General features: G+C 37.2%; 1 protein-coding gene across 1 annotated transcript in view; it reads right to left on the bottom strand.

Annotated features, from left to right (window-relative positions):
- Window positions 1–14,982, bottom strand: part of KIF6 (kinesin family member 6) — a 172,214-nt gene that overhangs the window by 15,577 nt on the left and 141,655 nt on the right. The window contains exon 17 of the mRNA XM_074818123.1: window positions 355–439. Coding sequence (XP_074674224.1) covers window positions 355–439 — 85 coding nt within the window. The remainder of the gene's footprint in view (window positions 1–354; window positions 440–14,982) is intronic.

The following is a 14,982-nucleotide window of genomic DNA, read 5'->3' as shown; positions in this document are numbered from 1 at the left end:
TTAGGTCAAGGAAGGCAAGACATTTCTGAATCAACCAAAAAGGTTCACAATACATTTAGATTCAAACAACAAGTTTCTAACACTAATCCTTAGGGAGGACATTAAGCATTTTAATTTAATTTTAGCCATGAGCCCAAACATATTTTTTTTTCTCTCATGTACTATGGCATCTTACAGAAAAAACCAACAGCATATACACAAATTTAAAAACTATTAGTGAACCACAAAGCTGACATTTTAAAAATGTCAGAGAAAACCCTGAGGGTAGATGGGTGTGCAGAATTGTAATTGGAACATACTATCAGTATAATTTATCTTCTGAAGGATGGCAGAAGTTTGAGGCAGAAGTAATACCTTTTTTTTTCTTCTTCAATTTGTGTTCGAAGTTTCTCTTCTACTGGATCAAGTGTATTTAGCTCTTCAGAAGGACTGGAAACAGCTATAGAAGAAATGACCAAATGTAAGCAATGACCAGAAGATGTCAAAAGAAGCAAATTTTAATTAAAATAAAACTATTTTTTAAGAGGCAGGTAATGAAATGGGGGTCATTAACTGTTTCTCTCTTCTGGAAATGCTTCTTCAAATTCCTTATTTAGGCCTTAGTATAAGAGACACTCAATAACTAATGATTTGAATTAAGGTGCTTTTAATTTTTTTTTCAGTAAAGACTGGAATATTCATTTTAGATATGAATAAAAGTGAGTTTGCCAGTCTATTTTAAAAGTTCATCTTCATCATAAAACCCTACCAGATGCTTTCAACCTGCCAGTTTTGGCTATAAATTCAAGACCAGGACAGCAAAGTTGTGAAAAGAAGATACACCATGCTGATGCCTGGAAATAGAGTAACTGAAAGAAGAGTAAAAGACAAACCCTGAAGGAGAAATTAACTTTGGCAAGCATTAAATTCAGACAATTAGTGTAAATAAGGAAAATGTCCTGAAACTATGTGAGAAATTTTTTGAGGTAAAGAACTGAGGAAATACCTTGAGTAGACTAAGTTCACCTAAGCAAGCAGCTTAGGATTTCCCTATCCTATAACAGAGCTAGTTAGCATGCAGTACACAATATGCTTATTCTGAGAGATGGCAAAACAGTCTTTCCATCATGGGTTATATATGCAGCAGTGAAAGGAAATGTAAAGTTACCTACTAGTATAACAACAGTTTATTTCCAGGATGAATGAGAATAGTTTAAGGTTCCAAGAAAACATGTTTAACCTTTCGACTGAAGGAAAATGAAAGAAAAGATTTGCTGTACAATGCATGCAAGTTTCCATTCTGACTATTATTTCTGCCAAGAAAATAAACTCTACATCAACCTGTTATGAGGCCTGAGGAGTGTACCTTTTCTTCAAGGAGAGGAATTCTGTCTGGAACAAGAGGGCAGTAATGACCCTTTTCCGCCTGTCAGCACGTCAGCTGAAACCATCAATCTTTTGTTGCAGCACCCTTGTAGCTTAATACAGATGAAGCTGAAAAGCATTTTATTTCGTGTAGAGTACTTAGGTCAAGCATGTTAATACAGGAGGCCAAGGTGGAAAAAGCCCATGCACAATTCTCATTTCATACATCAAAAGGCTTTATTGGATGTGCAGATTACAAAAGAAGGATAGGGGTAGACATTTGTGGTGGAGAAGGTATCCTCAAAAGATTAAAAAATAACCTGTTTGGAATGTTAAAGGGAATGCGCAAGCCAGGAGGTACAAACATCATGGCAGAGGAGATGCTACAACAGTGGCATTGTATAACAAGTTATACCCAAACACAATGGATAATAAGGCAGCCATCATAATCATGCCAGAACCTTTAAGGAAAGCAGTAAACCTTTCAACGATTACAGGGGATCAGGATTTCCTGATTTGTCAGACTTCATCCTCAGGAGAAGGCATAATGTGCAAAACTGCAGAGCTACACAGGGAACTTGTGGGGAGACACTCACTGCACAGCTCCTGAGGCTTCACGCTTGTTCTGACCTTCAGGAATACACAGCATCCAGGCTTGAAATAAATGTGCTTTTCTGGAACAAACTGAAACTATTTAGGGAGTTACTGCCTCCCAAACGAGCCATGCCCACAGATCATGTGAGCATCCTTACTCTGTTTCCATGTAAAGCCAGTCAGATTTAGCTTGGGCAGTCTTCAGCAGTGGTTAAAGGGCACTCTTCCTGAGCACACTGAAGTGCATTTGACCCATCTGCACAATCTGTTATGGTGTCTGGGTTCAGGAAGTAGCAGCTCTAGCCCCTTATAATAAAGGGAAATAATACAGAGTGGAAGACAGCAACATCTTAAAATGTTAATGCTGGTTTTGAAGTGAGGACTTCCCTACATGAAAACATCACCTAACTCTCCTAGTCATTACAAAGTGATGCAAGGCCACAACACTGCAGCTTTACTTCCCTGATTGCTGGTACTTGGAAAAATATTTTTGCACTAGCTCTGAAAGGGCAGCCAAACTTATGTAGGATTTTGTCACTTATATATAAAAACACCAAAAAAATGTTTTTCTACTGATGATTACATGCTGTAGAAGGGATTATTTGGTTGCAAGTTATCTTCAGAAATAATAATACTTTTATATGAGACAAGTACCTCTATCATACAAAGGCCATAGCATACTCAACCCTGAATACAGCTACACCCGTTATCTCTAGCAATATGCTGGTGATGAAAGCAAGAAACACAGCTGTGGGTAAGGTGAGCAGCACGAAGTTTCGTGTATGTACAGAATGGAAGGAGATGAGTACACTGCATGCTCGTGAGGCCCCAGCAGCAAGAACAGCATTGGATATTTCATCAAGTAAATGGCTAAAACTTAGAAATCCATCACTGTGTTCCAGTCACAAAAGTGGAAGGATCTGATCACTGTGTCAGGTGAAGTCCAGTGGTAAGTCAAATCTGGGACACGACTACTTGGGCACTGCTTTGTAAGTTCTCCCAGTGTCTTTTCCCATGTTGCAGTCTCCATTTCAGCTTTTTGTCATGCCTGCTCATTGCAACAATGTGCTTGTGAGTTGAGTATCATGCTCTAAAGACTAGACCTTTTTGAATCTGCCTACTGTAATATATACAGATGGACACATGGATCTTTCCTGATGTTCCAAGCAAGAGAGATCTGTGGTCTGGTGGAGTGTATTTCAACCCTTCTGTTTGCTGCTGCTTCTGCCTTCTCATTCCTTGCTACTTCTTTTCTCCCCTCTCCCCTTCACCTTTCCTGAATCCTGCAGTTGCCTCTTTCTGCCCCTGGGCTCCTGCTGCTGCCTCACATCCCTCTCCTCCGATCAGCACAGGCAATTTCAGCTACAGCTGAAGCTAGGAAGCTAAGGCAGAGGCTCATTGTAACTCATGTCTAATGTTAGTATTCTTCAGTATGCAGGCGCAGTTATTTTAAAATAACATGAGAGGGGCAACTGAGTGAATAGACAGTAAAACATAGAAAGCATAATATTAACTCACAAATTTAAGATAGATACCTAAGAAGAAATACTTTCTTTTTGCTACAGGTTTTTATTCCTCTAAAGAGTATCTTTTTATTGTATATATCTGCCTGCACATGCAGAAACAGAAAATAATTAAAACATCATTTTATCTATGTATTAACCATATATATACAAAGTGCATGTAAGTCATGAAAACCTGAAAATTCACAAGACCAACCTTTGTCCATATATATTTAAAAAATTTGCAATACATTAAGAAGTGCAGAGGTGCTACTGCTGAAATATTAACTATCAGATATCATTTCTGCAGCTGCACAGAACAACACAAAGAGGTATCTGCTTTGTTTATTCATGGTTGACTTTTAATTAATTGATTGACAGTTTGTCATACGAAACTTGATTGTACAGTCTAGCTCTATGTTTTAAGCACATCAACTGAGATGAGCCATTCAGCTGATGTGCAATATCACATGCACTTCTAGTGCCCCAGTGACCTCCTGGGAAACAAATGCAGTTGGTGCAATTTGATCCTGGATAATGCAGACCCAGGTTTCAGGGGTGCAGGGGAGGTATGACATGCATGTTTAGGAAAACATTGCCTCTGTATATACTAGGGGGTTTCTGTTGGCATATCTCCATCCAATTCTATCCAACAGAGTTATTTTAGCAGAAGTCAGCAATGTACTCATAAGGAGTATTAGTTCCTGTACGTTAGTGTAACTGCACATACTGCTGAGTGGCAAAACTTATGAATACTATGTTGTGAAGTCTTTTGTTAGAGTACTGAGTCACATGATGTCAAGAAGAGGTTTTGACAGTGCTACATTGGGTAGTGAAATAGCTGGCAACTTTTATATTTATCTTCAGACTAGTTGTTTTTGTTTTGTCTTCAGATACAACCCACTTGGTAAAGTGAGGCACAGGACGCAATTGATACCAGCTGCCTGCTTAGAGAGGAAGGTGAGCTCTGCATGAGTTGACACTCAGTTCATATCATGAAGATTTGTGTTTTTTCATATCATAAAGTTCATATTGTAAAGATTTTTTTTTTTTATAAAGAAGATTGTAAGAGGCATTTTAAGATATAATGATTTTATTCTAATGAAAGGCACAATTTTGGAGCACAGGAAGTAGTAAATTTTACAACACTTTCCACATCACCAAATCACACAGTACCAGAAAGAAATGATAGCACCTGTTTACTGGATCACTATTTTAAAGCAATATGGCAAGCATGGATGAAAAACACTATTTCTAGCATGAGATACCAAGGGTTATCACCATAGTTTACTGCAAGCTGGCAAGAACTTGAAATACTCTGGCAGATTCTTGTCTACAGTCAGAAAATTTTGCAAGAAACTCTCTATGACCCTAAACTTTATACTCTCTGGGGTGCTCATATATTTCTCGACCTGAGTGTATCCTAGAAGTCAAACTCCTAGGGATTTATTGTCTTGTGCTTCAAATAACATTGTGCCCTGCCCTCCAGCTGTACTTTCACAGTCAAAGTTTTTTATTTTTTCTCTGGATAGTCTTGTGTTTATCTGATTAAATTTATAGTTACTTGAAGTAACCAAATTTAGAATTGACTTCAGTATCCAGTTAATATTTTTACTGCTTTATTTATCAGCTTTGCAGATTTTGGCAAACTCAGGCTTTAGTGCTTTGAAATTGAAACATATGCTGTCATTTGGGTTTTTTAAAAAGAACTACCCATCCATCGTTATTCAGGATCAGCTTACAAGTAATTCTTCCCTCTTCTTTCTTATTTGTCCCCTGGGCCATGTCAGCCTATGTTTGTCACCATGCACCACATGCCTACCTTATACAAAAGCGAAGATGGGTATGCACAATGAAACTCAGCAGAAAACAAAAATACCCTAATGTCTGGAAGAGTTGATATTGTGGGTTTTAGAGCAATTTACCCCTAATCCTAATGTAATATTTTTTTTAAAATTTCAGCCGGTTCGTCATGAGCATACATCAAAACAAACTGTCCTATTTTCAGCACTTTACAAGTTAGTGCATGTGTGTGGGATTAAGGGTATATGTATTTTGTTGATTTTTATTTTTATTTTAATCACTGAATTTAGTAAAATGGTCCATTGGTATGCTGCTTTTCTTTGTATCATTGTATTGGTTATTGTTTTACTGGCTTAATATTGGCTCAAACTAACTGACTTCCAATGCACACCTGGAAAGCGGAGCTATTTTTTCCAGTCTCTATGAGCTATGTTGCCTAAATACAGACTCACAGTTCAATTCCCTCAAGTTTCTTCTTTGAAACTAGTCATCTGTATATTTGCTTCTGAAAATACATGGCATATGAAACAGAAGGCGTTGCCTTCACATCAGTGGCACTCAAGCTGTGAAAGTTTCTGAAACCATTGTGGCTAGAAGTTCTCTGCTGGTTTCCAAATATACAATTACAATATACTGAAAAAAAAAAAAAAAAAAGAAAAAGCAGCTTCAAGTTTAATATGTTTCATACACACCAGTTGATCTAGTGGAACATAGCTGGGTCTTAGTCAGGAAACCCCTACTAGCTCAAATTCTTGCCTACACTTAGTAAATACATTTTACCATTTGATTACATGAGATTATTGTTGCATCATTTATCTTGTTCATAATATTAGATAAAACCATACCTGATATTTGAATTATCTTTTTCTGCCTCCCAAGAAGGGACGTGGTTTGTCATCCATGTTTTGAGGCTTCGTTAGCATTTCTACAATATTCAAGAGCTTTCATAGAAAAAAAGTCTTTGCTAAGTTTTGTCATGCTCTTCTTGAAATTTCTGAAATTGGTTGCTTATCATGGAGCTGAGACATTAGGAATACACTGCCACTAATGTGCAGACCACAGTTGCAATCAGACAGCACCGTAACTTTTGTAAAGCAATGCCTGGTCAAGATAAGAACTTGACTGAGAATAATATAGCACAACTTTACTGAGAATAAGAAATACCTGAGGGTGCTAAAGGCGCAGTCACACTGAGTGTCACAGAGCACAGAAGAGATACTGAAACTTAGTGCATCCATATTTCTTGCTGGAGATTCTCATATAAGCAGATGTCCAGTACTCAGTTCTGAGAAGTGCCAGCCTTACTGTGCATTAGCAATATACATGGGCATGCACAGTAAATCCTGTGCTTGCAGGTCACATTTAGGAATACAATGCACACAGCAACTATGGGATCAATTCTAAAGGTCTAATGTTTTCTAAAAATAATGGGTGTTTTACCTGTACAAAAGCATTTTGGACTGTACACTGAATTTATAGCAATGTCATTTGAAAGAATATTAAGGAAAAATAAGCATCCATGTTTTATACTTAACTGCTTCTGTTTCAGCTATTTATAGTTATAGATGTGTCATGCAACTGATGTGTCACTTCAAGTTAGACAATAAAAGAGGTTTTGAACTTTATTCAAGAGGTGAGTACTAACCAAACAAATGTATATGATAGTATCAACCTTAACAACTTTGATCTTTCTGCTACAAGGTATTAGTAAAAGGCCTTTCATCTGCAAGGGAGAAGTAGAGTTGATGGAAAACAGAAAGGAAAAATACACCATTGTTGGTGAAATCAATATGTTATGAGCATGGGCTTGCACTGTACAGTATTTAGTTTAACCCTTTCCCTAAATGAGACAAAAGGTGTTTGGCCTGAGGCACCTCTATTACAGATCTTTTTTTCTCTGCAAATAGCAGAGATATGTGCTAAGACTCCACCTCAGTTAAGTGTACAATAAAGACCAAAGAACTACAGAAGTTTTGTTTCCACTCTCCCACCTGGCTACTCCATTAGCCCTCTAAAAGAGTTTCCTGAATGCTTTTCTAAATGTTGGTATGATGTACAAGTTTTCCAGAAAATTTCTGAAGCCACAGTCATAGGATTTCATGTCAGCAGGAATGTTATTCTTTAAGAAGATTAATTTTGATGTTGTTCAGTGTTCTAGCACATGTGCTAGGTCAGGACCATATACAACTTGGTCAGATGTGGGGACCAGATTATGTTTTTGGGACCCTCTCTCCCCGCTGGCCCACTCATATCCCACATTGAGTGCTACACTTTTGCTGGTCCTCCCACACACATACCCATCGGCTGTAGCTGCAGATCAGGTGCAGGCTCTCTGTGCTGGGCTACCAGCTCAAGAAGGTGCAAGAAATATATGAGTATTATTTAGGCATTTCTCATAACTCAGAGAGCTCTTTCCTATGACCTGTGAAGGAAAGGACATTGAGCTCAATGCTCTGGTAGCTGCTGGCTGAATTACACTGCACTGTATACTGAGAAGAGACAATCCTGACGTATCCAGAAACAGTTACAACTTATCCACAAGATTCTTATCTGGAGAAGTATATCCAACCTCTGCACATTTTTTGGATATTATTAGTAACTACTTGTTCCAAGTCATTATTTTCTTTGATCTTAAACATGCAAAACATTTTTAGCAAAGAAGTAGTGAATTAACTTCTTTTAGCCATTTCAGCAAAATGTAAAATGGAAGATTTTCACCAGATTTGCAGCTTGTTCTGAAACACTGGATATCACATTAGCCATGCTATTTCTTATTCACTCCTTGTCCTGTTCTTTACATGGTCAGATGGAAATTGCTATTCTAGGTCTGACCTTTACCTTGAACAAATCAAAGCAAATACAGATGTGAAGAGCTCTATTTGTTGTTTACAGTTCATTAGATTACAGAACTTTTGTTTATTACAAAGAGCCCTCACAGAGGAAACCCTGACTGATACAGAACTAGTCAAGCTGCCCAACACATCCACTGGACATGGCCAGAAGAAAGCGGTTTGCAGCACCTTAAACTGCATGTTACTCTTAGTTATTCTACCAGCTTTTTAGAGCCAATAGAGAGAGGCTACTCTGAGGTATACTGAAGCTAAAGCAAACAAGCTTAGGACTAGAATCAGTAGACTGTATGCATAAAATCAAATTTATTTTTCGCTCACTCCACCTCAGGTCCTGTCTTAGAATTACAGAATTATTCTGGTTGGAAGGGACCTTGCAAGGCTGCATGGTCTAACGTACTGCTCCCAGTTGGGTGAAAACTGAATCAGACTAGGTTGTCCAGACATGTTGTGAAAAACTCCAAGGATGAAGATCCTGCAAACTTCTCTGATGTCCTCTTTCAATGTGTAACTATCCTAATAGCATCTTTTTCCTAATATCTTAATTTTAGTAGACCAAATTAGAGAACTGAGAGCTTAATCTCCAGATTCTGTCTTGCTTACTTGCTAGTCTTCAGAAGGAGTCTCTAAATAATAACGCAATTCACACTGAACTTTGCAGTATTTCAGAAGAAATACTTATTGCAAGAAAGCTTACAGAGACAGCAAGCTGTTCCAACAACAGTGAAATGCTGAAGTCAATGTCAATAAAACTGAGAACTGGATAGCCGTGCTACAAGTTCATGACTCCTAATAAAAATATCACTTGATCCAAAGATGCCTTTGCTCTTTTTTGAGATCTGATAAGCTGAAGTTGAGTGGGTCACATGGGAAGCTTGATAGGAACACATGAGTAATCTCAGAATTTTCTCTAACAGTTCAGGAGAACATATTTGCAAAGACTTCCAGTAAAGATGCAGTATTCTCTTTCTTGAAGACACAATGAAAGGAAAAACTTATGGCTGCCTCTAGAATTTAGCATTGCATCTAGTAAAACCTGCTAAAAGTAGTAACAGAAAAAAAGCAGCAAAAAATAAATCTACAAAACACCCTAGAAAGACTGAAGAGAAACTATGGAAAGAAAGGTCTGTGTGGTCTCAAGGCCTGAAGGGACAGGAGTGTCTTCTTATTAGAACATACTCCTACAGTTTTAAACATAATTCCTACATAATACTGGGAAAACCCCAAAACATACTACCTAAGAAACCTCAAGTACTGCCATAAGGGAATCATTGCTGCTTGTCTATCTGCTGCTTTGAATCCATGGTTCTTTTTCCTGATTGTGATCATCTTTACAGAAGAACTTGATACTTACAAAAATACAAAAGCTCTTCAGGAGCTCAGAGTTTTAGTCATATACTGTGCTGACTTGAAGCACAAAATAGCATGTAAAACCAAGAGATTAAGTTTGTTGTGGTGTGTAACTTCACAGTTACCACAGGCTAAGGTCTATGATTTTTTCCTCCAAGAAAAATCTGGAATAACTACAGTAACTTAAATACACTGCAGTAACAAGAAGCTATAAAGATCCTCTAATCTACTTACAATATCTTATTTAACTATTTATATATGTTTTCAAAATTAATTGTCCGTCGATATTTCAAGCATTTGCTTAAAAGCTGATTTGGTAAATATTTCTAAAAACACTTCATATATTACAACAATTGCACAAAGGAAATTCAGAAGTACCTTTGTCAGAGTAAAACTCTTATTTTAAAAAAGGCAAAAAGGCACTGGTTTCTGAATTTTCAGCCTGTTTTGCTATTGATATCTTTGTCTTAGCAATAATAAAGAATCATCATCCTTTTTGACAAGCACAATCTTACCAGCTTCCTGTCAGTCTCAGAATTCAAAAAATAAACCTTAATGCAAAGCATTTCAGATTTTTTTTCCTTTGAAATAGGACTGAAGAAATGAAACCCATCACTAAAAAGAGTGGCCTTGATACCACTAGAGGTCACCCTAGGAATAAAATCAGTGGCTCGCACGGACAAGAACAGCGAACTTTTACAAACGTCTGTTGCTTGACATTTCAAGCACAAATGTGTAGAAGAACATAACACACAGAAACATTGTGCATATCAATATTACGAATTTCTAAGAGGAATCTCTCCCTTATTCTGAGGCCATTGCAAACTGACTATACTGCGGGTTTTTTTGTTTGGCTAAAAGTAGCGTATTTTACACACTGGAAATACATGAACCCATGTACCTGGTTTTAGAGGAAGCGCCTTTGGATGTCTAGCAGCACTGGGGACATGTTGCTTTACCTCTTGTAAAAAAAACCCCTTAAAATTCTGGACTTTGAACAGATTATTTCTCTGAAGTGCTTTATGTAGCCCATACATAAGACATTTTTCAGCATCAGGAATGATGGTCTTAAAACAGGCCATCTATTATTCTCCATGGGCTGAGTTGGATTTGTGTGGGGAAAACACAGACTGCCACTTTCCTCAGCTGCTGTCATTTTGTGATTGAAAACACTTGTGTCTCTTCATTTCATGGCATTAGTACAGATCAAGATTCTCCTGCTTCATATGAACAAAGTTAAATGTCATCTCAGTTACAAGATGTAAAGCAGGGAAAGAAACTGAGCTCATTTTATTTAAATATGGATTTATTTAAATAAGAGATTAACTCTGATGCAAACCAGCAGTTTGGAAGTGCTATGTGCTTTCCATTCACACAGATCACAGCAGATGGCTTCAAGACATACATTAATTATTAGACTAATTAATGTTATGCATGTCTGTAAGATGCTTCTGTGGTTGCAGAGAGAACATTCATACACTTCCTAAACATACCTTATATCCACACCAGTTATAAACCATGACGGCCCAGCTTTTAGAGTGGCATGGGCTATACTGGAAGGGTTCAAGGTCTGGTTGGATGGGGCTTTGAGCAACCTGATGTAGTGAAAGATGTCCCTGCCTGTGGCAGGAAGGTTGGACTAGATGATCTTTAAAGGTCCCTTCCAACACAAATCGTTCTGTAATTCTATGATATCTCACTCTGGACAGGTGGGAGCAGCAGTTCCCAATTCTACCTCTTCAGATATACAGAAATGTGTCAGACAACATGTTTGCATCCCATCAGATATAGGATATATGGTAGTGGGAGCTACTTGGAGCACCACAAACCAGTGCATTGGAGGAATAGTTCTTTGAAATTCTCTCCTAACACTGTCTGGATTATTCCTGCAGTAGTACCCTGATGCATTATACAGCACTGTGTGTTCCTGCTTTATTCTTGCACTGATCATGCTGTTCTTTCACTTCTAATCAAGGAAAGGTGAGGAAGCAGAATGAAACACACTATAAAGAAACACATAGCACAGCAAGAACAAGGGCATAAATTGATACTAATATCTTTAGAACAGGTATGTAACTTTGAAAATGTAGGAAAAGATGATGTAGACAAAGCTGTAGAGGGAACAAAGATAAGGAGAAAGTTCCCTATTTTTGCTTAAAACAAATATGTGTTACAAATCCAAATATAAAAATAATAGATGCCAAAATCCTTGCTCTCAGGCATTTGCCACACTAAATCAAATGCTGGTATGCATTTTTGGGGATTCAAATATATCTGTTATTTCTGACTCACCTAATCACTTTATTTTTTATGAGGAATAGGCTTTTTCACAGGAAGTTTGCTCAAGAAAGAACTTGGGAACAGCTCTTTGAATAACAGCAGAAATATAAAATCTTATTTCTAAAATCCAAGTTACAAAACCTGGGAAAACAAGGGTTTTTTTTTTAACAGTGATGATAAAACTGGGCCTTAATGCTGAAATCTATACAAAGGAAGAAGATTCCTTACAAAGACCCATATTTAACATTTTTTTCCATGTTAGATTGGACGTTTTTTTTTTCTTTTCAAATAGCTCTACAGAGACAATGGAGTTGGACAGAAAGAGAGAGATTAATTTTGTCCCAACAAACCTCCCCATAAGCAGAAAGGTTTTGCCATCTCTTGATGTTTTCAGGAGAATCCCAAAATAACTGATAGGTTGCTAATAGCCCAGATTTCAGAACTTGCATAAAAAGAGAAGGGAGGCTCATGGAGAACAAGATGAATAAGAAAAATATTTGAAATGGAAAGCTGCCAAACTGCATTTCAACTAAACTGATAAAGTAACTGCAATTATTGATAATGAGGGGCATGCTGTGCTGAAGATGCTGCACCACTGGCCCACAGACATTACAGTTCATATTAATTTAGAAGACATGTTTCAGACGGCACATAATGAATAATCCTTCTGTGTATGAAGCTTTGTCAGGATCTGTTTGAAGCTGACTGAGCAGCCTGGGGGACTTGTGGATCTACTAAACATTTCTGCTGGTACGGACAGATCTGTCAGGAGTATGTTCAAGCGTCCTCCATAACTTCCAGAGCTGACCCAACAGAGGCTTCTACTCAAGATGTAGTTGAATAGGCAAAACTGTGCAAGTCTCAGTACAGTTGCTTCTGTTATGGAAAGTTACTGTACAAAACATGCCTTTGCTAGCATGACAGCATCCCTATAGAAGCATCTGCCCATTACAGTATGTCATAGGATTTCCTATGTCATCATGCAGGCCCAATTTAGGATTCAGCCTTTCCCCAGTGCTGGTGAATAATGTTACATTAGCCTGATTGTTTGTAATGATGTTCTATCAATGCAAAACTGGAATAAGAGAATGAAGAATCAGGTCTTGTATTTTACATAAATGCTAGTTTAAAGATAATGCTAGTTTAAGATAATGCTTCATTAGAATTATATAAAACATGTACTTTTCTTCTATGACATTGTGAACCTCAGGGAAAGCTTTTCTTTCCACTCTTCCATCTTTTCCACCCAGCACACTGGTGACCCAGTGTTTTTGTCCTGTCAGTACTTCAACAGTGTGCACATTATTTAATTTTAAATACTGTCTAAAAAATGCAGTTAAGCATGCAAAAGGAATTTTAAATCCTGCCTAAAAATGCAGTTAAGTGTGTTACTCTGAAAGATCTTACTGAATTAAAAGAAGTTATTTGCATAATAAGGTATTCTTATGATTAATAAAGATGAAAGTCACACTGAGAGTGAATCCTTGCAATTTTACACTAAGTATACAATATTCCTGGTTGTGTACTGAAAAACATAGAGCACTCCCTTGAAACCTCCAAAGAAGCCTCCAATGAAACCTCCCATCTATTTGTGTCCTTTGTTAACTCCCAGCATGTGGTGTTTTAAAAGAGATAGCTAAGAACAATGGGCTAAGTAGTGGAGTTTTCCTTCAATAAGAAATCCACATCTTAAGCACAGCCATGAGGGAAACAGATCTACACTGTTTAAAATCCAACTAGAATAGCTCATTGAAGAGTTTCAACCATAAAATGCTTTAAGTGAAGAAAAAAAAAGAGGCAGCTGGAAGATGTTAACTTAGTTTCTAATTGAAACAATGGTGTGTTTTATTTCATGTTGGGATTTCAACAGACTCTTAATTAGACTTTTTACCATGCAGTTTTCATTTAAAAATATCTTGATGACATTCTGGTCATCAAGAAGACCCTGGGAGACTTAACACCTGTTACTCCTTGGAAGAACATTCATCCAAAAAGGCAGGCAGGCAAATATACTCCCTAACTCATAGAATAAATATTGTCAAAACACCAGAGTATTTAAAAGAATAACGAAAGGGAAAAAAAAAGTCTGGAAAATAATTTGTGCAGTCCAGACTTAGTGATGATAAGCAGATAGCAATGCTCAAAACAAAAGGCAAAAACATATGGGTTGCTTGCTATGTTGTGGAATAGTACTAGAATATTTGCAATGTGAATGTATAGCTGGTAAAGTCACTACTATGTCATTTCCTAAGGACATGAAAAAATTATGCTTACCTATTTTATGAAAAGCAGCTTAGTTATTGAAAACACCATTTACAACACAATTTTTTATATAGTAAGAAATCAGTATACAAGACCAGATGTTATCATGCAGATTGAAACATACGGTCAGAATACATCACTTCATTTTTTGGAACACTGAATAAGGAATTCTCATAAACAGCATTGTTATTATTCATCTTGATTTAACTTCTTAGTGGCATAAAATTAGTAAATAGACAGTATTAAAACCTGGAGTGAATTAAAGAAAGAATTCCATGTTATACTGAAGATACCACCTTTAGATTGAACTTCAGATGAATAGAATAGAATAGAATAGAATAGAATAGAATAGAATAGAATAGAATAGAATAGAATAGAATAGAATAGAATAGAATAGAATAGAACAGTTGGAGAGGACCTACAACGACCATCTAGTCCAACTGCCTGACCACTTCAGGGCTAACCAAAAGATAAAGCATGTTACTAAGGGCATTGTTCAAATGCTTCTTAAACACTGTCAAGCACGGGACATCGACCACCTCTCTAGGAAGCTGGTTCCAGTGTTTGACCACCTTCTTGGTAAAGAAACATTTCCCAATATCAAGTCTGAACCTCCCCTGATGCGGCTTTGAACCATTCCCACATGTCCTATTGCTGGATACCAGGGAGACGAGATCAGCAGCACCATTTCCCCTTCTCATACTGATCAAAACAAACAATTTAACTCCTGGGCTTTATTGATATGGACAGCATTACTTTTCAGTGCTGATTTTTAAATAAAAAATGGTAAACGTATAAAATAATATCATCAACAGAGCTGAGATGCATGGCTAAATTAGAAAGAGAAAGGGAAAACTCTTTTGCTACTCTGCAGTAACTTATTTTCCTTGCTTTTGGAAGAGAAGAAAGCCCCCAAATTTCTTCTCTCTTATTAAGAGGCAAATATTGTTCCCTGTGTTATGTATACATAGAAATAAAACCATCAACTACAATCTGGT

Source organism: Strix aluco, chromosome 3 (genome assembly GCF_031877795.1).
Source record: "Strix aluco isolate bStrAlu1 chromosome 3, bStrAlu1.hap1, whole genome shotgun sequence".
Classification (NCBI taxonomy): Eukaryota; Metazoa; Chordata; class Aves; order Strigiformes; family Strigidae; genus Strix; species Strix aluco.
This window is presented reverse-complemented; position numbering and strand designations above follow the sequence as displayed.